Genomic DNA, 21,991 nt, shown 5'->3' with positions numbered 1-21,991 from the left:
AGTATCCATTCTATCATGCTCTAATCTTTCTGGCATGTTTGGAATACTTCATAAGAAAGTAATTACATTGTTGGGGAGCGGATGTAGCTCAGTGATTTGGGCACCTGCTTCCCATGTATGAGGACCCAGGTCCAATCCCTGGTACCTCCTTGAAAAATAATTAAATTGAAAAGGAATATTCTAAGACTTTATATACCTTTTAATCTCCAGAAATTATAGTTCTATGAGCTTCAGAAGTACAACACTAAGGTCATTATTATTATACTATTTGTAGGGCCTAGAGATTACACAATATAGGAAAAGATGGATAGTAGTCCATACTATAGTTGGTGTGGCTTAAATTTTTTAGCATCTTTTGAAGTGCCTACTATGTTCTGAGATACTTTGGTAAGATATGAAAGATATAAAAACCAACATTAGCATCAATATACATAATAATCTAGAGGGAAAATGCTTCTAACTGCAATTGTCATACACAAATTTCTTTTTGGTGGAGAAGATGGGAGTGCTTTTTAGGGTCATTCATAAATCTGTACCAGTTAAAATGAAACAAAAATTCTAAAATATTTTTAACCCATGTGATGTATAGACTATATTTTAAACTAACCCAGGCCTTCAGCTTCAAAAGCTCTAACATTATACCCATCTAAACTTATATTTTGATATGAATGTTAAGAATATATTTTATGTTGGATATGTGGGAGTACTGTATATTGTACATATGAATTACTGTGATCTAAAACTTTTGTGAAGATAAGCTCAATAATTAGAAAAAGAAAAGAAAAAGGATGTAGACACTGAGGAAAAGACGGAAGTAGTTGCCCTGCCAATTTGCATACAGGGCAACACTTATTCAGTGATGGAAGGCAAAACATCAAAAACAAAGTTTTTTCATTCTTAAATTTTTTGATACCCCAATTTATTTTTACCTTAATTTTTCTAAATAAATATGTATTCTATATCTAACCTTTAAACTCATCACTATATTCCATTTTATTATTAATGGAACCTGGCAATATATTGGCTTCACTTTTCAGGAAGTTTTGGATCACAGAGATGTTCAACAATGGCAGGGGAGGAATACTGGTGTGGGATGTTATTGACAGGGGACACATGGTTGGCACGGAGTTCTATAGGGCATATATCCAGGGTAAATAAAAATGTTTGGATATTTTCATAGTGGATACAATTAAAAACAATAACTGAGGGAGTACTGAATTCCTAGCCAGGGGAGCTCTATCATAGTCCCTAAAGGAACAGCAACAATCCCCCAAGTGCAACGGCAAAGACCAAAAAAGAAGGTCCAACAATGAGCCCTTGATACTAATGACTATGCTTGTAAGCCTGTGCACCTGAAATAAGAACATGGCCTAGAGCTGCAGGGTGCCTAAGAGTTGCCTACTGAGAGCCTCCATGTTGCTCACATGTGGCCAGTCTCAAAGCCAAACTCAGCATGTAAATGCGTTGCCTTCCCCCCAGCGTGGGACATGACTCCCAGGGATTAGCCTCCCTGGCGCCGAAGAATTACTAACAAGTACCAGCTGATGATGTAACTAGAAAATAACCTTGAATAAAAAGGTCAACTTGGACCAGCAGAATATCTCAATCTACATATAATATCAGGAATTAAAAATGCTTTTTGACCTGAATCAAAGGCGGAAATGGAAAGGACAAATGAGTTTATATGGCTATGAGTCTCCAAAAAGAGCCGGGGGTTATCAGAGGGGTTGCCCTTATGCACACCTCAGCAGCGTCCCAGAGACAGATAAAGTAGATACAACCCTGGGTATTGGTTCTTCTGAGGGTTACAGAGACCCACAGGTTCTGTGGTCATGGCAGATGGAGTTCAGTGCCATGTAAGTTGGCCCTACTTTGGAGTTTGTGTTTCTGTGTGATGGAGTTGGACTCAGATGTGATCTTTGTTCACAAGCCTCTCCAGTTACTTTTACCGAAACTGTAGTTGGTGCTGGGGTTTAATATATACTCAGGGGACCTGAATCTCTGGACTGACCATGTGATAACCAGGCCCTGAGCCTCAACAAGACTTCAGCTCCTACACTCTGGTTTATTGGACTTACCCCACTCAGCTAACATGGAGGTGAAGAAGGTCAACCACCACACCAGGGAGCCAAGAGTGCCTACAGCTGAAAGCAGGAGGATTGCATCCAGCATCCATGTGGAATCTAGGGCCCCTCTTGATGTAGGGGTGGAGTGGACACGGCCATTCCAAGGTCCACAGGATGGAGGAATGGAGTGTGGATTGGAGTGGACTTACTGAAGTTCTATTCATGAACTATTGTAATTAGTAATTGAAGAGGACGTGGCATTGGTGTGGAGAGGGTGGCCATGGTGGCTGCTGGGGTGGGGAATGGGAGGAAGAGATGAGATGTGGGGGTGTTTTTGGGTTTGAAGTAGTCCTGGGTGGTGCTGCGGGGACGGTTACTGGACATTGTGTGTCCTCCCATGGCCCACTGGGTGCAATGTAGGAAAGTGTGGGCTATGGTATGGACCATTACCATGAGGTGCAGCGGTGCTCAGAGATGTATTCACCAAATGCAGGGAATGTCTCATGATGATGGAGGAGATTGTTGTTGTAGGGGTTGTAGGGTGAGGAGGTTGGGGGGGAATCTACATTTTTGAATGTAATATTAAAAAAATAAAGACAAAAAAATATATATTGGGGGGAAGTGGACTTGTCCCAGTGGATAGGGTGTCCACCTACCACGTGGGAGGTCCGCAGTTCAAACCCTGGGCCTCCTTGACGTGTGTGGGGCTGGCCCTGCGCAGTGTTGATGCCTGTTTAAGAGTGCCCTGCCATGCAGAGGTGTGCCCCTTGCAGTGGAGACCCACGCACAAGGAGAGTCGCCCAGTGCGAAACAAAGTGCAGCCTGCTCAAGAATGGTACCGCACACACGGAAAGCTGACACAAGATGATGCAATAAAAAGAAACAGATTCTGGTGCCATCTGATAAGGATAGAAGCAGTCACAGAAGAACACACAGTGAATGGACAGAGAGATAGACAACTGGGTGGGAGGGGAGAGAAATAAATTGAAAAAAAAAAAAAAAAAAGGAATATATTGGGTTTTTTGGAGCAGATGTGGCTCAAGAAGTTCAGTGCCTACTATCCACAGAGGAGGTCCCAGGCTCACTTTCCAGTGCCTCCTAAAAAATAAAAACAAACAAGTAAACAAACAAATGTAAAAATCAACTCAGGGGAGCCAATGTGGCTCAGTGGTTGAGCACCAACTTCCCATTTACAAGGTCCTGGTATATTAAAAATATATATATATATATATATAATATATATGTATTAATTTTCATTTGCTTCTAGGAATTTACATAAGCCATCTGTGTATTTTGTCTTTTATCAGATTATGAATGCAAAGAACCAGTTATAAAATCAGACTGCCACAAAGTCACACAAACACATCATGTATAATTAACTTGAAAATTTATTGAAATCTCAGGTTTAGAATTTAACAATTTAATAAATATTTATTGAATATTCATATTTTCTAACCAGTATTTTTACCTGCTTTACATGAATTCTTGGCATAACTTTCAAGAATTGATACTTTCTCCCTAAAATTCCATGGTATGCCAATTACACACTCATTAAAATCTCAGATAGTTCCCAATTGTTACTAATCTAATATCATAATTTAAAAAAATAAGCTCAAATATTGAAAATTTAAGATATCAGTCCTGTGTCCATGTTAATATGGAAAAGAAAAAAATTGCAAATCTTAACTGTTTAAAACTGTTAACATTTACTGTATTAATGAAATATGAATTTCTATCATAACCAAATGAATTTCTCATTTAAATGTTCAAGCATTTTCCGTTGAAGTCTGTCAAAAGTTATAAAAAATCTTCCGTTTTAAATCAACCTATATAGAATTAATAAAAAAAGTAACTGTGGCACTCTGGACTTTATTCTATTGCATATTTTAAGTACCTAAGCTACAGCCTGATCAATAAATAGCAGGTTACTGGCAAGAAAATGCACTGCTTTCTTTAAGGAGTGAGTCGTTTGGGATCACGGGGGAACATTGAGGTCTGACGAACATTGTGCAACCCCAAAAACAGCATAGTCACTCGTTCCAACCCTGGGAAAAACAAAATAACCATTAACTTCTTTTCTGAAAACATCTCACGTTCTTAGTTAACTCATTATGGAATGATTTGGGTATTGATTCAGACAGAGATTATGCTACATGTGGGGGGAAGGCCTATGAGAGAGATATCCTTAAGTGGATGGATTCTATGAAATGAGAACTACAAATATATAAAAATCTATGTAATTGTCCAAAATTTATGATTTAAACAAAAATCAAAACTTAATAAGTCTGTATGTTCAAATGATACCAGATTCTAATTATGCAGTCCAGACCACCAACATAAGATGGTTGTCATAAACTTGTCCAAGGAAGTTAATTGGTGGAAGTACCAGAAATTTATTACAATTTCACTGACATGTAACATGGTGGCCCTTAGCATAAAAGGCTCTTAAGTACGTTATTATACTAAATGTTTTGAGGGCAGAAAACAAAGTCTGATTCTGGCATGTGACCTAAATACTGTATTACTGACCATCTAAGGACCACTAAAGAAACTGAGCAGAACTAGTCAATGAAACTTCTGCAATGCATTCTGATATCTATTTCACTAAAATTTTATAAGGCTAGCATTTCACACATGGAAGGCAAGATCAAATAATATGAGAATTGACATTTTTATTGTTACTCCTCACCAAAAAACCTGCAAAAGTAAGTCTGAACCTTTTATTATAGTAATCTAATTTCAGACTAATTAAAAAAAAAAAATCACCACATCCCATTTTCCTTGTAAGTCTTAATTATCAAAAGACAGGTAGTATTTTGAATTTTCCTTTTTTGGCTAAAGCAAGAACATAAAATCCAATATTACCATTATAGCTTTCTTTTTCACAATTAAGGCTAAAATTTACAGAGTCAATTCATCATGAAAGTTTATAAAATACTTAAAGAATATGCACATAATAATAAAATAGCCCTAAATTTCCATTAAAATTTAAATTATACATTCAGTATAGCAGACTGTTTGCAGTAACAAAAGGCTGATCACTACATGTCCATCAATAGGAAGCCAGTTAACAGTATTATGGTATTATACCCTTTCTACTGATTCTATACAGTGAGGAAAAAACCAAAAAGAATGAAAGAGCTATTTATGAACTGACAGGGAACAAATTACAATATATATTATATAGTACGCTACAATCTGTGTAAAAATAATAAAATGATAGATGTGTGCTGAGTATTTTCTTTTTAAAGATTATCTTTGTAAAGATAAGCAGAAAACTGGAAACAATGGTTTCCTGAAGGGGGATGAGCACTCACTCTTATTCCTTTTTAGTTAGAGCTGAAGGATTAACCTGTCAAATGAAATCTTAGTTGGAAACCAACATGACATAATATTAAAAGAATATTACCAATGCCTCCACCAGCATGAGGAGGGGCCCCAAAGCGGAAAGAATCAATATAAGCCTTGATTTTCTCCAAATCTACAAAAAAAAAAAAAAAAAAAAAAGGGCAATGAAAAAGAACACAATTTGTCATCTTATTTAGCTGAAAAAAAATTACAAAAGCAATTATTGTTCAATGAAGATAAAATATTGCCAGTTTGAGAAGTCTTTAAGATTTTAAAAAAAGTGTCATTTTCAGAGTACTTTCCTAAATATATTTAAGTTCTTTACCAATTCCATGATGTAAGGCTCTCTCTGTTAGCAGCTGAGGATCATGTATTCTTTGAGCTCCTGACAGTATTTCTTCCCCTCTCATAAACATATCATAAGAGTTGGACTGTTTCTGCAGGAAAAACAAACAAAAACACCACTCTTTATGTGGCTATCATTCTATTTTCCTTATACACAGATGGAAAAAACCTCTCTTCCGTGAAGAGAAAGTCTATTTTTTCTTATAATTCATGATGCAATCTGCTCCAATGAAACTAATTTATTTCTACAAAGTAGTATTATACTGTTGAGGGTTGGATAATTACTTTTCCCATTTTCATGTTCCCATTCTCCCACAACCTCAAATATGAATCAGAGTATTGTACCTAACTTTTAAGAAAGAGTTCTGATCCTTATTTCACTTTATCATTTGGAATGTTTTTAAAGTATGATTTTTTTTGGGGTCACTTTTGGAAATTCAAATTATCAACAGGAGTTAATAGTAAAAATTTTAAATTCCTTTTTTTAGCGAAGTAAATTGAAAGTCAGTTTACCACAGTTTGACCTGTTCCCTATAAGTTATCTGATAAAAGCAGATATATTTTATTTCCCATGTCTTCCAATGAACCAGTGGTTCTCATTCTCAGGCCCCACGAGAGATCAACTAATCAGAAACTTTGGGGGTGGGTACAGCAGGCTGCTTTTTAAAAAGGCCTCCAGGTGAGTCTGCTTCACATAAGGTTTGGAAACCACTGCAACGGCACACAGCACAGGCCACAAGAATCATTTAGGTTATCAAATCCCAATACAGAATGTGGATTCCCAGTTCTAGGTCAATGATAAAACAATTTGCTAAAGTTTGCAAATCTAGTAGTATACTATTTATCATTGATATGGTGGTTTTTTCCTTTTAAGATGTCAGAAAAATGATCCATAAAAAGGATTTTTAATACAGGTTTTCATAAAAAATTTGCTAGAATATTCAAATATCATTCATTTTGATCTGTATTGGCAGACACCAGAAATAACATGCATAACAACGTGCCCTTTTAAATAGCAATTAATGAAAACCCATTTTAGTAAACAATTTGACAACAACAATGTTTTCCTTCTTCTCCAAAACAGGTTATTTAAAACCAAATTAGGGAGTGGAGGTGGTTCAAGCCATGGGGCACCTCCCTCCCACATGGGAGGTCCCCAGTTTGGTTCCTGGTGCCTCCTAAAAAGATGAGCAAACAATGAATGGACAGAAAGCAGACAGCAAGTGCAACCAATGAAAGGGTAGGGAAATAAATAAAATAAATAAATCTTTAAAAAACACCACACAAATTACTTACAGGATTTCTTGGATCAGGCATTGTATAGAAAGGTCTTACAGCCAATGGATATTTATCAAGAATATAAAAATCTGTATCATACTATAAAAAGAATAAATGCAATTAAAATAGATTTTTAAAATTTAATACAAGTAAAAGGCAGGTTAACATTTAGGTAATTTCTTATTTTTTTCCTTTGAAATTACTGTATTCACAAAGTATATATAATTGAATATTCTTCTATTTTCATGTAACATCTGTATCCTTAAAGCATTTTGCCATGATATCATAAATCCATCTGATTTTTTGAGAAGCTGTTTACTATTCAACCATGGTTCAAATAATTATCTATTTTTTTGATATTTAATCTCTTTCCAATTTCTCCCTTATCATAAACTGCAATAAACATCTTTGATTTTCTTTTTTCTCCTTTGTTAGTCTAGCATATTTAGCATTTCAAATGCATTTTATGACTTTTGTTAAATTATCCCAATTCCCTTTGGGTTTAACCAAAACTACATTAAATCTATAAAATAGTTTGGGAAGAAATGACATCTTTTATGATATTTATCTTAAAAAACAAACAAACAAAAACAAAATAAAAAACATAGCATATTTTCCCAGTAACTTAAATTTTCATTTGGATATCAAACTAAAATTCGGTAAGTTTTCTTAAAATAAAAACTGCAACTGAAATAAAATGCACAAGAAATTATGACATTTTTGTTAGAAAAAATACTTATAATGTGACCTACATTTCATTAAAAAAGAAATCAATCACATTTCAACTGTTTTTGACATTAAATTTTTTTGCTAATAATGAAGAATAATGAGTGGACAAACCAGAAATAGTCCCACTGAATTGGCATTTTAAAGGTATAAACCAAGTATTAAATGGTTTCAGAAACATCTGAGTTTCCAGTCAGTTTAATAGTTTTGAGTGGGAAAGTGGATGTGGCTCAAATGATAGGGCGGCCGCCTATGGACGAGTCCAGGGTTTGATACCCAGGGCCTCCTGATCCGTGTGGTGAGCTGGCCCATGAGCAGTGCTGCCACGCAAGGAATGCTGTGCCATGCAGGGGTGTCCCCGCGTATGGGTGCCCCACATGCAAGGAGTGCACCCCGCAAGGAGAGCTACCCTGCGTGAAAAAAGCACAGGGCGCTGTGGAGTGGCACCACACACACAGAGAGCTGATGCAGCAAAATGATGCAACAAAAAAGAGACGCAGTTTCCCAGTGCCACCTGATAATACAAGCAGACACAGAAGAACATAGTGAATTGGCACAGAGAGCAGACAACAGGGGGGAATGGGAGAGAAATAAACAAAATAAATCTTAAAAAAAAAAAAAAAAGTTTCGAGTGAAACCAGCAGGAGGAGCTCAAGGACTGCTTTCATTTCATAACATAATTCTCTTAAATTTCTAAAAACAAGACCATATTAAGTTTAGCTTTTATCTTCTCTGGACTTTAAGAAAATGATATAGGAGAGTGGCTTTTACCTAAGGGGCAGAAAGGAAGCTTGTTCATCTCCAAGTCCCATGGGACAGCAGGAATTCCTAGGGGAGATCATTTCTAAATAACATCAAATCCTTTCTACATAATCTGACACTGGTATGATTTTTATTTTATTTTTACTTTTTTAAAGATTTATTTATTTATTTGCTCCCTTCCCCTCCTCCCACCCTGCTGATTTTGCTGTCTGTGTTGTCTTCTCATTTTCTCTCCTCTAGAATTCACCAGGATTCGATCCTGTAGACCTCTGATGTGGAGAGAGATTTCCCTGTCAATTGCGCCACCTCAGTTCCTGGTTTCTGCTTCACCTTGACTCTCCCCTTGTCTCTCTTTCAATGTGTTATCATATTGCTGTGTGACTCGCTTGCCTGGGCGGGCACTGGCTCACCAAGCAGGCACTCGCACAGGCACTGGCTCACCATGCAGGCACGCTTTCTCTTCTTTTTCACCAGGAAGCCCCAGGGATCAAACCTAGGTCCTCCTGTATGATAGGCGGAAGGTCTATCACTTGAGCCACATCCGTGTCCCCATTTTTAGAGACTTCTTAGTACAATTTAGTAAAAAAATAAAAACTGAGTTATTCACACATCTGAGCAGAATCTGATTATTTTTCAATTTTCTAAGTTTTTAATCTTTTTTTAAAAAAGCAGTTTGAGATGAAAGTGTACAATCAACGGCTAATTTTGTATAATCACAGTATTGAACATTCATCACCACAAAGAATTTTAGAACAATTTCATTACTCTAGAGTTTTAATCTTAAAAATATATATAGTATATCTTGGTTTTTATTTATACCATACAATTATGGTATGGTAGGAAGAATAGTCACTTTAACAATTTTCTGTAGTATTAGGATACATATCAGATTCAGAAAAAGAAATTCAGCATGTACGAAAGAGTCCTACCTTTTCCTTTACCAGACGACCCAGCAGTTTTTCATTTGGTGTACTGAAAAAGAAACATGAGATCAGGTGTTTAAAGATCAAACAGCAACTTAAAAAGAGTTTTAAGTTTAATAAGGCACCTCTTCTATATGAAGTTCTCAAAGAATAAAAAATTCAGTTCAGATACATATTGTCTAGCCTTGCTCCTCTTTTAAAAGGCAAACACTACTGAAAACCTCTCATGAATGCACCTGGTGGTGACTTAGTATTTAGTAGGTGTTGCAAGAATATTTAATTAACTCTGATTCAGAAATATGGATGAAATAAGTTATAATTACAAATAGTAAAAGTTCACAACATCAACATGGTCTAGTCTTGCCATTAAATTGTTCCACTTCTAAATGGCCTCCCTTTATAAAATACTCTTCATCAAAGGTTTATAAAATTAAAAATCAGTTATTTCAAAGTCTCTAAAATGTGAAAGGGTTTAAAATGCATTAAATTTCTATAGGCAAGAGGTAACTAATTTAACTTCTATCTATTTAAGAATAATTTCCAAAATACTTAAAAATATTTAGCCCAACTTAAAAGTAATTAGAAAATTTATAGTTTGCATTAAGGTGTCATCTAGCAATGTAGGGCTGCTTAAATTAATATTATTTCCTTACTGATTAAACAAAAACAAATAAAAGTTAAGATTTTAGAGTGAAATATTTTTGAAAAACCCTAAAAAAAATGACAGTAATTACCTCCTTCCCTCCAGTATACCTGTGTATTGTCGTGATCACTTAAATATCTTAAGAATCCTTGAATAAAAGTATTCTTTTTAAAAAATCAGAATATAAGTAGATACTAAGTTTAATCTTTATTAAATTTCATAATTTTTTCCAAAATTATGTAAGATTGTATGGTATGAATATCATACTGTATATAAAATAAGAGACAGTGATTTTTATAACTTTTGGAGCACTTAACAGTTTTATGGCCTAATCATGCGGGGGGATGGATTTAGACTATCTACCCCAACACCAATGATTTAGAAAGAGAAGTAACATGTTTAGATGATAAAATCACAGGCAAAAAGTCCCTGTGCTCTCTAACAGGTTGTAAACAGGGAAAAAAATGAAAATATGATACTTATAAACAAAATTAATTGATGTTTAGGCAAACTACCACTGAACAGTATTTTTTTTGTAGTTGTGACTTCTCTTTATTGAAAACCTGTATGTAGCTCTTGGCAGTACTTTTCTTTAATTTCAAAAATTTTTACTGGAGAAGTTGTGATTAAAACATCAATCAAGCATAGTGTGCAGAATTCCCATACAACACCCAATCACCAAAACCTTGTATTGCTATGGAACATTATTTGTTACAAATTACAAAAGAAAATCATCAAAACATTACTGCTAACTATGGTCCATAACTTACACTTGGTGTATTTTTTCCATAAACTACCCTATTATTAACACCATTATTAGTATTCTACATTTCATTTGTTGAAGTTCATTAGAGAATGCTAATCCACTGCACGTTTCACTATGTTATACAGTCCCATGCCTTGTACACTCCAGCCAAAATGTACACTTAGTGGCTTTCAATTTCACCACAGAGCTGTGTTATCATCACCTTAGTCAATTTTAGAATATTTTCCTTAGGCCAACAGAAAAAAATCCCATACTCCCCTATTATTGACCCTTAGAATTGATATAGCACTAAACACAGTATTTTATTTCTGATAACACATGAAATAAAAACAGCATCACCCTGTATCCCAAAGTTAATAAAACTGAAGTTTATCAATTGGGGGGAAAACAGCATTCACTAAAATAGTCATTCTTTTATACCTTACACTTAATTACTAAAGTTTTAAAAATCATAGAGACAAACCTCAGGTCTTCTTCATCTCCCATTTCAACTCCGGCTTCCCTAAGCATGGCCAATGCTTCACAATACTCTAGCCTTAAAGTTGGTTCCAAATATTTGAATGGCTCACATGGGAATTGTTTATTCACTGTTTGAATTTCAGTTTGAAACCTATTTGAACAAAAATTTAGTTAAAAATGGGTAAGATAAATGTTTTCCCCACAAGAGGTCACTGTGGCAATATAAAAAAGCATTCTTTGAATCAGTACAGAGACCAGGAAAAGAGTTATCGAAAATTATTTAACAAATTTACTTAAGATATTTAACATTTTTCAGTCTCATGTAGTTTGTCTATGCAGTGACAACTAATATTGTTAAAAAACATAAAATGCTCATTTTATGAAGCTTCAAAAATTTGATTTTTTATTCCATTAACAACAATACTTGTTATCATATTAATAAAGACTTGCCTTATAACTCCCCCACTCCTTTTACACTGTAAGTTTGTTTAGGGAAGTGCTAATTTATTTATTTTAATAATACCTATAGTTAGTGCCTTTTCTATATACAGTGGGCACAAAACAAATACTGCACTGAACTGAATTTCTGCTATGGAAGATAACTTATAAAGATTTAAAAAGTAAAAAAAAAAAGTATACTTTTGCTGAAGTATTTTTGGATGAAATGATAGGTGGGATTTGCTTCAAAATAAGAGAGGGCGGGGGAAGTGGCTAAAACAAAATTGACCATAGATTAATAACAGCTGAAATGAGTAATGAGTACAAGGGAGTTCATAAGGTTAGTTTCCTATTTTTTTTCTTTTTTAAAAAAATATACTTTATATATATATTTTTAAAGATACTTTGATTACATAAATGTTACATAAAAAATACAGGAGATTCCCATATGCCCCATTCCCAATGCCTCCCACATTTTCCCATATTAACATCTTTCGTTTGTTAGAATTGATGAGCACATTTGGGAGCACTGCCATTAAGTGTGGATTATAGTTTGCAATGTCATTTACAATCTCCTGCACAAGTTTATAAGTTATGAAAAGACATATAATGGCTTGTATCTGTCATTGCCATATCATTCAGGACAATTCCCAAGTCCCAAAAATGTCCCCATATTACACCTGTTTTTCCCTCTCCCTTCCCTCAGAACCTCCAGTGGCCATCACCTCCACATCAGTAATAAAAGTTCTTCCATTGCTAGAATCACAATGTCCATACTACAATACCAGTTAAGTCTATTCTAGTCCATCATCCATTCACCAATCCTGAGGATTCTGGGATAGTGATGCCTACTCTGCCTCTAAGTGAGAGGGGCCTTACATCCCATGGGGCAGATGGATACTAGTCTCCCTACTTCTGTATGTGCTTTGAAATTGCCCATAATTAATAGAAAAGAAAAAAGTATGCTTATATTCTATGAAAATAGTAGAAATAAAAACACTATCACTTCCTGGCTTTCATGGGGACAAGAAAGCTTATCCACGGATTCATTCATACGTTTATATAAGAAGTATTACAAAGACCCCAATGATGAATTTTAAACTGCTTTCTTTGGATATTACCATTAGTACAAAAATCTAACCATTAATACTTTAAAACAAATTTGCTTATTATTCTTGCATGGGAGATAGATACCAATGATAAACATGAGAGGGGCATGACACAAGCCAGGTAACCCAATTTACAACTGACAAAGAAACTTAGAATTCCCATATGACTCAGAATATAGAAAGAAAGCTTTAATTTCCAAATTGCCACCTTCAGTTTACTGAAAAAGTCCAGTGATTATATGTCGGGGTCCAAGTGAAGATTTAATTAATCTGAAGGGCCCAATTCACACTTTGTTGTTATAAAAACCAAAGTGGAGGGAAACGGACTTTGGCCCAGTGGTTAGGGCGTCCGTCTACCACATGGGAGGTCCGCGGTTCAAGCCCTGGGCCTCCTTGACCCGTGTGCAGCTGGCCCATGCGCAGTGCTGATACGCGCAAGGAGTGCCGTGCCACACAGGGGTGTCCCCCGCATAGGGGAGCCCCACCCGCAAGGAGTGCACCCATAAGGAGAGCCGCCCAGTGCGGTCACCCCTCGGGCTGAAGTGTGGTCTGCTGACCTGGCGGGGGGCGGCGGCTGCGGTAGGCCTATTCCAAACCGCTGCCCCTGTAATAGGGTGGTTGGTCGGGCCCACCGCCACCCCTGAAGAGAGCTCGGCATGGGCGCAGAGTGCCCTCGGGTCTCCCCTTCTCGGCAGCCATGCTTCCGCGGCCGCCCCTCCTCCCAGATAGCGCCACACGATGCCTTCTTTCTCCCTGCGCAGGCGCAGGGTGGAAAAATCCAGTCTGCCCTTTTCCCTCCCCCCAACAGCAGCAACAGCCAGGCGTGGGCGGAAAAATCCAGTCTGCCCTTTTCCCTCCCCCCCCCCCCCCACAGCAGCAACAGCCAGGCGTGGGCGGGAAACTCAAGTCTGCCCTCTACCCCAGCAACAGCAGCCACCAATCACTAAACCCTGCCACTTCCCCCAGCAACAGCAACAGCCAATCCCTAACCACCACCCCTCCCCCGTCCAGTACCTCCCACTGACCTTTCTCTGGCAACCAATTAGAACAGAGCGTGGCTTCGACCAATCAGCCTTCCCCAGCCCCTATAAAACTGTTGCCTCTCCCTCAATAAAGTGGACTTGTGTGTTTACCTCGTCTCCGCGGTAGTTCTTCTGCCCTGCGCCCTCCAGTCCTGAGAGCCCCTGACAAGGGCCTGGCCTCCCTTGTCCCCAGTTCGTCGCCTGCTTCTCCGGGTGACCCCTTTGTCGCCGGCTTCGCCGGGCGACCCCGTCAGCCCGAACCGCGCGACCCCTGTGAGACCGACCCCTCGTCTGCTGCCGGACCGACCCCTCGTCCCAAGCGGGACCGACCCCTCGTCCGCAGCCAGACCCCACCTCTACCGACTGAGCAAACCGTCGCAGCCCAGCGCGAAGGAGGGAGCAGCCTGCCGGGGAATGGCGCCACCCACACTTCCCGTGCCGCTGACGACAACAGAAGCGGACAAAGAAACAAGACGCAGCAAAAAAAAAAAAAGACACAGAAAACAGACAATGGGGGAGGGGAGGGGAATTAAATAAATACAAATAAATCTTAAAAAAAAAAAACCAAAGTGGAGGAAGCAGACTTGGCCCAGCGGTTAGGGCGTGCGTCTACCACATGGGAGGTCCAAGGTTCAAACCCCGGGCCTCCTTGACCCATGTGGAGCTGGCTCATGTGCAGTGCTGATGTGCGCAAGGAGTGCTGTGCCACGCAGGGGTGTCCCCCACACAGGGGAGCCCCACGTGCAAGGAGTGCGCCCCGGAAGGAGAGCCGCCCAGTGCGAAAGAAAGTGCAGCCTGCCCAGAATGGTGCTGCACACACGGAGAGCTGAGACAACAAGATGACGCAACAAAAAGAAACAGATTCCCGTGCCGCTGACAACAACAGAAGCGGACAAAGAAGATGATGCAGCAAATAGACACAGAGAATAGACAACCAGGGCGGGGGACAGGGGAGAGAAATAAATAAAATAAATCTTAAAAAAAAAACAACCAAAACCGAAGTGGAAATTTCATACTCTAATATTAGAGAAGAGCCATCAATACATAAAATTAATGGGTTTCAGAAACTTTCTTGAATTATAAATGGGAAAAGAAAATGTTCCTTCATCATAGTTGCAAAGGATATTTTGTTTTATAAGGAAACAATAGTTTCTTCCATGGACTATTTAAATGAAAATTGCTTAAATTAGGCTGCATTGAAATGTTTCAGAGGACAAAGGTTAAAAAAAAAAGTCAGTTTGTAATTAACTAGTTTATCAAAAGTACAATGCAATGCAGAGAATGCCTGGAAAATATTGGTGCTTCTGCCACAGGCCACAATATTTTTTTTTTTTTTTAAGATTTTATTTTTTAAAATTTATTTCTCTCCCCTTCTTGGCCCCCACCCCCTGCCCCAGGTGTCTGCTTTCTGTGTCCATTTGATGGTGTTCTTCTGTGTCTGCTTGTATCTTATCAGCGGCACCCAGAATCTGTGTCTCGTTTTGCTGCATCATTTTGCTGTGTCAGCTCTCCGTGTGTGCAGCACCATTCCCAGGCAGGCTGCGATTTTTTCAAGCTGGTTGGCTCTCCTTACGGGGCACACTCCTTGCATGTGGGACTCCCCTATGCGGGGGACACCCCTGCGTGGCACAGCACTCCTTGAGCACATCAGCATCAGCACTGTGCGTGGGCCAGCTCACCACACAGGTCAGGAGGCCCTGGGTTTGAACCTTGGACCTCCCATGTGGTAGCGGAAGCCCTATCCATTAGGCCAAATCCTCTTCCCGCCACAATATTTTTATACAGGATCATAGGGTTCTTCCAATGGCCTAAGAGTCATAATATTTTTGAACTTTTTAAATACTAATGAAGTGCACCCAAATACATCAATGATGAGTAATGGTTGGAATTAGTAACTGTATTAGTCAACTAATACAAAGGGGTCCTGATCAAAAATACCAGAAATCTGTTGGCTTTTATAAAGGGTATTTATTTGGGGTAGAAGCTTACAGTTACCAGGCCATCAAGTATGTTACTTCCCTCACCAAAGTCTGTTGCCACCTGTTGGAGCAAGATGGCAGCTGATGTCTGTAATGGTTCAGCCTCCCTCTTCCTCCTAAGGTTCCATGGTCCCAGCTCCTTCAGGCTTTGTCTATCCCCCCCAGGATAGCTGCTGCTCTGTTCTCTCCACAAGGTCAGATGTAGACTATTAGGCTCTCTCTCTTCTCAGGCCCTCTGATGTGTCTATGGAGTCATCTCAATTCCTTTGTCTTCTTTTCCTGTGTGTTTACTTCCTGGGTTCCAGCATCCAAAACTCCAACTAACTACCCTGCCATGTAGTTTTCTCTGTGAATTCTTGCCCCCTTGGTGTGGGCTACTGATGTGGCTCAATCAAAGCCTTAATTAGGGAAGTGGAAGTGGCTCAACTGATAAGAGCATCCACCTACCATATAGGAGGTCCAGGGTTCAAACCCAGGGCCTCCTGGCCCATGTGGTGAGCTGGCCCACACGCAGTGCAAGAAGTGACATGCCACACAGGGGTGCCCCCATGTAGGGGTGCCCCATGTGCAAGGACTGCACCCTGCAAGGAGAGCCGCCCTGCGCAAAAAGTGCAGCCTGCCCAGGAGTGGCACCGCACACACGGAGAGCTGATGCAGCAAAATGATGTAACAAAAAGAGACACAGATTCCTGTGCCGCCTGAAGAGAATGCAAACGGACACAGAACACACAGTGAATGGACACAAGAGAGCAGACAATGGGGGGTGGGATGGGGTGGGGGATGGTGGGAATAAAAAAAAAAGAAAAAAGTGCCTTAATCCTAATTTAATCAAGTAAAAGTGAAACCTTTGAATCCAATACAATATAATATGCCCAGAGGAACAGACCAGTTCACAAACATAATCTAGTACCTCATTTTAGAATTCATAAACAATATCAAACTGCTACAGTAGTTTTCAAGTAAAAATTTCAATACTGTCCTCAACAGTTATCAAAGAACGAGGTTAGTCTATTATAGTCAAATTTATAGAGAAAGAAGAACTCTTTTGATTTGAGGTAATTTGTTTTCTGTTTTCTTTTGCAATTTTCTCCACACTAAATATAATGAAAAGTAAACAACTTTCATAAATCTTCAAGGGAAAAACTATTTGCCATGTAGAAGACGTAAGTAAAGTGGACACTTTACATAATTAAGGTTTCTGAACGTTCTGAATATGGCTGATGACTTTCTGTAAACATTCTTTGTCAATTCACCAGACCCAAACAGGTTAATGTCCCGTCAGTCTACTACTTTATCTTTACTCAATCTGCCCTCCTGTAAATTAAGCCTGTATCAGGAATACTTAATTCTTAGATTAATTTTTATCTACACGGAGTTGCTCAGTATATGCCAGGCATAGTTTAAGCACTTCACACATGTCAATTTATTTAATTCTCGTAACCAATGTCAAAGGTGGATAATATCCATTTAATGGTTGAAAAAATTGAGTTGAGGCATAGAATTAAGATAACTTCCCCAAGGCCCACACAGATAAAGTAGCAGAGGGGGGATCTGGCCATTTGCATGCAGTTGAATCCAAGCTCTTAACTATTACCTCAAACTGCTTCCTAAATACTAAACGGCTGTAAAAGTAACATACACTCTACTTCTTGACATTTAGGATGTCAGTATCAAGTGAAAAACAAATACAGCCAGGCTGTTCATAATCTGGTAACCTCATCACCAAAGAGATTAACTAGTTGAAGTCCCAATAGCAGTACTATTTTGAGTGTGGAGTTTTCCACTAATGAAACTGATCACCTGACAAGTCTTTAAAAATATATATGCTCAATAGAAACAGAAACTTAGCTTACATGTTTTAAATAAAGAATTGCCTTTTTTCTGTCTTAAAGAGCCCAAAATGATTTGAAATTAAACTGATCTTGGGAAATAAAGTCTTTACCTTTCTTGAAGTCCTTTGAATATTTGTACCAAGGTGTCAGCAATTTCTTCCACAACTTCATGGTAATGGTAATTAAAGGCCATTTCAATGTCCAAACCAACAAATTCAGTTAGATGTCTGTGAGTATTAGAGTCTTCAGCTCTGAAAACTGTAGAGTTAATAAATGTAATGCATAGCAAATGGTGTTTTAAGTTTCAGAGAAATTGGGACTTAAATACAAAATTCTATATAGTGGTACACAAGTGATACTATTTTAATATCATTACAGGGCTGGAAGAACCTTTGATAGGCCATCTGTTCCAGCTTCCCCTTGGTCAGCAAGTTCATTACAAACTCTTACAGTCATATAGGAAAAGCAGTACCAAATGTAAATTAAAAAATGAGGCTCACAAGAACTGAGGGAATACAAGATCCTAAGATGCCTTCCCAATAATTAAAAAATAGATTCAATTAAAACCAGTATAGTGAATTCTCATTCTTATTAAAATGTGACTGAAGCTAAATGACACTCTGTAAAATGAAGTGACATTATGCATATTCTAGCCATTACCTCAGTCTAGCTCTTATTATCCTCACTGTACTTTCTCTTCTCCGTCTTCCTGACTCTAGCTCTGCTCCATCCTTCGCATCACTGTCAGATTAATATTCCTATAACACATTCCTTGCTCAGTCACTTACAATGGTTCCCAAATGACTACTGTAATAAGACAAAAAATGACAAAAAGTCTAAAACATTAATGCCATCACAATTTAATTCTCACCTAACATTTCACCCTTCTTAATACTAACTAGTCATATTCTTATGTTTTCCCATAGTCCACGCTCTTATTCTGCCTTTTTTATTAGAATACCATCTGAATTGACTATACATCCTATTCTGTCCTTAAAGCCCATTTCATTTTGAATTTTCTTTTATAGTGATTTTAGCAAACTTTACCTTCTCCCTCTTTTTATATACTTACTATCTATACTACATAAGTGACACCAATCTGCTGATTGTACAAAAACAATTTGATTATATGCTGTGAAAATCATTTGATTATTCCCTGTGACTGCTCTAGGTATGTATGTCTTATTCTGTCTTGGAAGCAGGGACAGTGTTTATTACTTTGTCACTCAAAGTGTGGGCTGCAAACCAGTGGCATCAGAGTATTGTAAGAAATGCAGAATCTTACGTACCAGCCCCAACCTATAAATCAGAACCTGTACTTTAACAAGATCTCAAGTGTTTCAGGTGCACATTAATGTTTGAGAAGTGCTGGCTGATTCTTCTTTTATGTGCATGATTCTTAGCACAAGGCTATATATGCAGCAGGTATTCAGTAACTGGTTAATAAATCCAGAGATTTAAGACACAAAACAATCTTTCTGGTTTCTCTATTAACAAGTATTTAATTATAATTAAGCTATAAAAAACTTGTACACAATGAACTTAGTAAATTTTAAAAAATGAATTAGGCTGGATTTTTGCTTATAATTAGCTTCATATAAGAATCTGTCACTTGATTAGACAGAAGAGCTTAGCTTTTAGCAAATAATCTATAAAACCATGTTAATATATTAAATATTAGACATTTATTAGTAGTTTCTAAGGGGACTTTAGCATATTACCGATACTAAGGAGAGTACCAAAAATAACAGTGAAACAGAGCAGGTCTGGAATAAAACCCTAGCAGCAAAATAGAAGCACATTATAAACTTACCTCAGTAGTTAGGGTCTATAAAGGACAACAAAATATTTTGTTTGGGAAAGTGCAACTGCTTGTTCTTTAGTGTTGATGGGTGTTTATAAAGGACAGTCCAAATGGGAGATAATTCTGTTCTAATTACATTTAGGTATACTATATAATATACTTAGGTATATTTCAGAAGATGTATGTTTCAAAGCATGCCTTTTTTTTTAGGAGGCACCAGGAAATGAACCCAAGACGTTGTACATGGGAAGCAGGTACTCAGGCACCGAGCTACACCTGCTCCCCAAAACATGCGTTTTTAAAGTGAGATATTCCTAAGATAAAAAATTTTCTTCAGAATTCTTCTGTAGGAATATATAACGCTTAAGATTCTATTCAGTTGAATGATGTTCAACTGTTGAAAGAGCTACTGAACATACTTTTTTGGGAGGGATGGGGGAAAATATTTACCCAAGCACACTGTCCTTTCTACCTCAAAGCCTAGTATTTATGTAGTCAGTAGATGAAAGGATTTAAGCTTTTAAGATGGTTGTAAAATGTGTCTCTGAAACCGTAACTACTGTACAATTAATGATTTTCAACAAAGATTATCTGCCAAAACCTTACCTGGTCCAATACAGAAAACTTTCTCAAAATCAGCACAAATACACATTTGCTTATAAAGCTGTGGAGACTGAGCGAGGTATGCATTATTTTTAAAATATGACACTGTAAACACATTGGCTCCTCCTTCACTGGCAGCTGAAATGTAAACATTTATATTACATCAATTGTAGGCTTATCAATGCAAACTTCTAATGAAAAGTTTATACTTTTGATTCAAGTACTTAGGGAAAAAAAAAAGAAAATCTGGAAAATCAAATTAGAGTGGATCAGTTTTGTTTTCCTATACCTGATTCTAAATATTTTATAGTTAAGCCAAACTTACTTCTTTGGTTATATATTCCTTTTAATGCCATTCCCTCCCTTTCTGCATCAATTTCAAATCTATTAGAGCTATTTTGGGGTTGCCAAAAAAAAAAAAAAAAAAAAAAAGCAAAAAACAAACTGTTATCATTATTCTTCTAATCATCAAGAATACAACGCTCAATTGCTTTTTATTTATACCTAAATGCCATTTGTAACACTTGTGGATGTTACTCTAAAAACAGTAAAATGATAAAAATAAGGATTCTCATAGAAAGATGTGAATTAATGAGATTTTCTCATTTGTAGTATTAAGGGGATTTTACAATGTAGTTTGTACAAAACAAAATTGCAATATCTATTTCAAAAGAAACCTACATAAAACAAAAACAGTTCCTGGTGCAACTTATGTATCAAGAATCTTGCTTTGTATATTACTGCTTAATATTATCATCATTATCACACAGTGACTCCTGAAATAAGGAGATGTAGTATTACTGAGGTTAGTGATACATGACTGCTCCAGCATAGTCTTCAAAATAAGTCTCATGGCAATTAACTGTAACAGTTACTATAATTTGAAAAAAAAATTAAAAAAAAAAAATTTAAATAACTGAGCAAATTTATTTTTAAAAATTAAGAGAACTATTTTGAAGCATACCTGAAATAATTTTGGGAGTTTGGATCTCCACAAAACCTTTGTTAATTAAAGTTTCTCGGAAGAGCTGGCAGATACCAGACTGGAGACGGAATATTGCTTGACTAGTTGATGTCTGTAAGACAAAAATAAAACACAATTTGTGGTGGGGTTTGGATCCACGTACCCCAGAAAAACATGTTCTTAGACTTGTTCCATCCCTGTGGGTGTGAACTCTTATAAATGGGGCCTTTTGATGAGGTTACTTTAAGTTGTGGCCCAGCTGAGTCAGGATGGGTTTTACTCCTATACTGAAGGCCTTACAGGGAAGGTCACAAGAAGGCAGACAGAGTAGCCAGAAGAGGCCACAACGTGCATTGCCATGTGAAAGAAAAGCCAAAGACCAATGAGGGCAAGCAGCTAGCCCCAGAACACCAGTCTTCTGGATGAAATCATCGCCTTGATGATGCCTTCTAGCCCCAAAACTATAAGTCAGTAAATTCCTCTTGTTTAAGCCAACTTTTTACATAATATTTGCTTTAGCAATGAGGAAACTAAAACACAATGAAATCGATTTGACTTATTTACTGGTCACTTACTATGTGTGCTAAGTATTGTTGGAAACCTAAAGATAGATAAACTGTTCTTGATCTCAAAATTTAAAAAATCTAGTAGTGGGAAGGAAGAAAAGAACACAAATTCAATATAAGAAAAAGAATCTTTAACAATTAAAAAGCTACCTGCCTTGTGAGTTCTCTTTTTTTTTTTTTAAGCCAACCCACTGAGGAAGATATATCAATGTTTGTGTGCTATACCAAAGCTGTCCCAAAGAAAGTAAGACTTTAGAATTTGATAATAAATAAATAAAGCCATCATGTACTTTTATCTTAACCATGAACAACAAGAGATTAATTACAGACAATCTTGCATTTGCTACAATTAAATGAA

General features: G+C 37.4%; 1 protein-coding gene across 1 annotated transcript in view; it reads right to left on the bottom strand.

The window, feature by feature from the left end:
* Positions 1-3,436: 3,436 nt before the first annotated feature.
* Positions 3,437-21,991, bottom strand: part of DARS1 (aspartyl-tRNA synthetase 1) — a 75,684-nt gene continuing 57,129 nt past the window's right edge. The window contains exons 8-16 of the mRNA XM_058301031.2: positions 21,068-21,179; positions 20,107-20,241; positions 17,807-17,954; positions 11,321-11,467; positions 9,455-9,497; positions 7,056-7,136; positions 5,740-5,851; positions 5,476-5,547; positions 3,437-4,111 (exon numbers count right to left, since the gene is read on the bottom strand). Coding sequence (XP_058157014.1) covers positions 4,020-4,111; positions 5,476-5,547; positions 5,740-5,851; positions 7,056-7,136; positions 9,455-9,497; positions 11,321-11,467; positions 17,807-17,954; positions 20,107-20,241; positions 21,068-21,179 — 942 coding nt within the window. The 3' untranslated portion in view covers positions 3,437-4,019. The remainder of the gene's footprint in view (positions 4,112-5,475; positions 5,548-5,739; positions 5,852-7,055; positions 7,137-9,454; positions 9,498-11,320; positions 11,468-17,806; positions 17,955-20,106; positions 20,242-21,067; positions 21,180-21,991) is intronic.

Source organism: Dasypus novemcinctus, chromosome 7 (assembly GCF_030445035.2).
Source record: "Dasypus novemcinctus isolate mDasNov1 chromosome 7, mDasNov1.1.hap2, whole genome shotgun sequence".
Lineage (NCBI taxonomy): Eukaryota > Metazoa > Chordata > Mammalia > Cingulata > Dasypodidae > Dasypus > Dasypus novemcinctus.
This window is presented reverse-complemented; position numbering and strand designations above follow the sequence as displayed.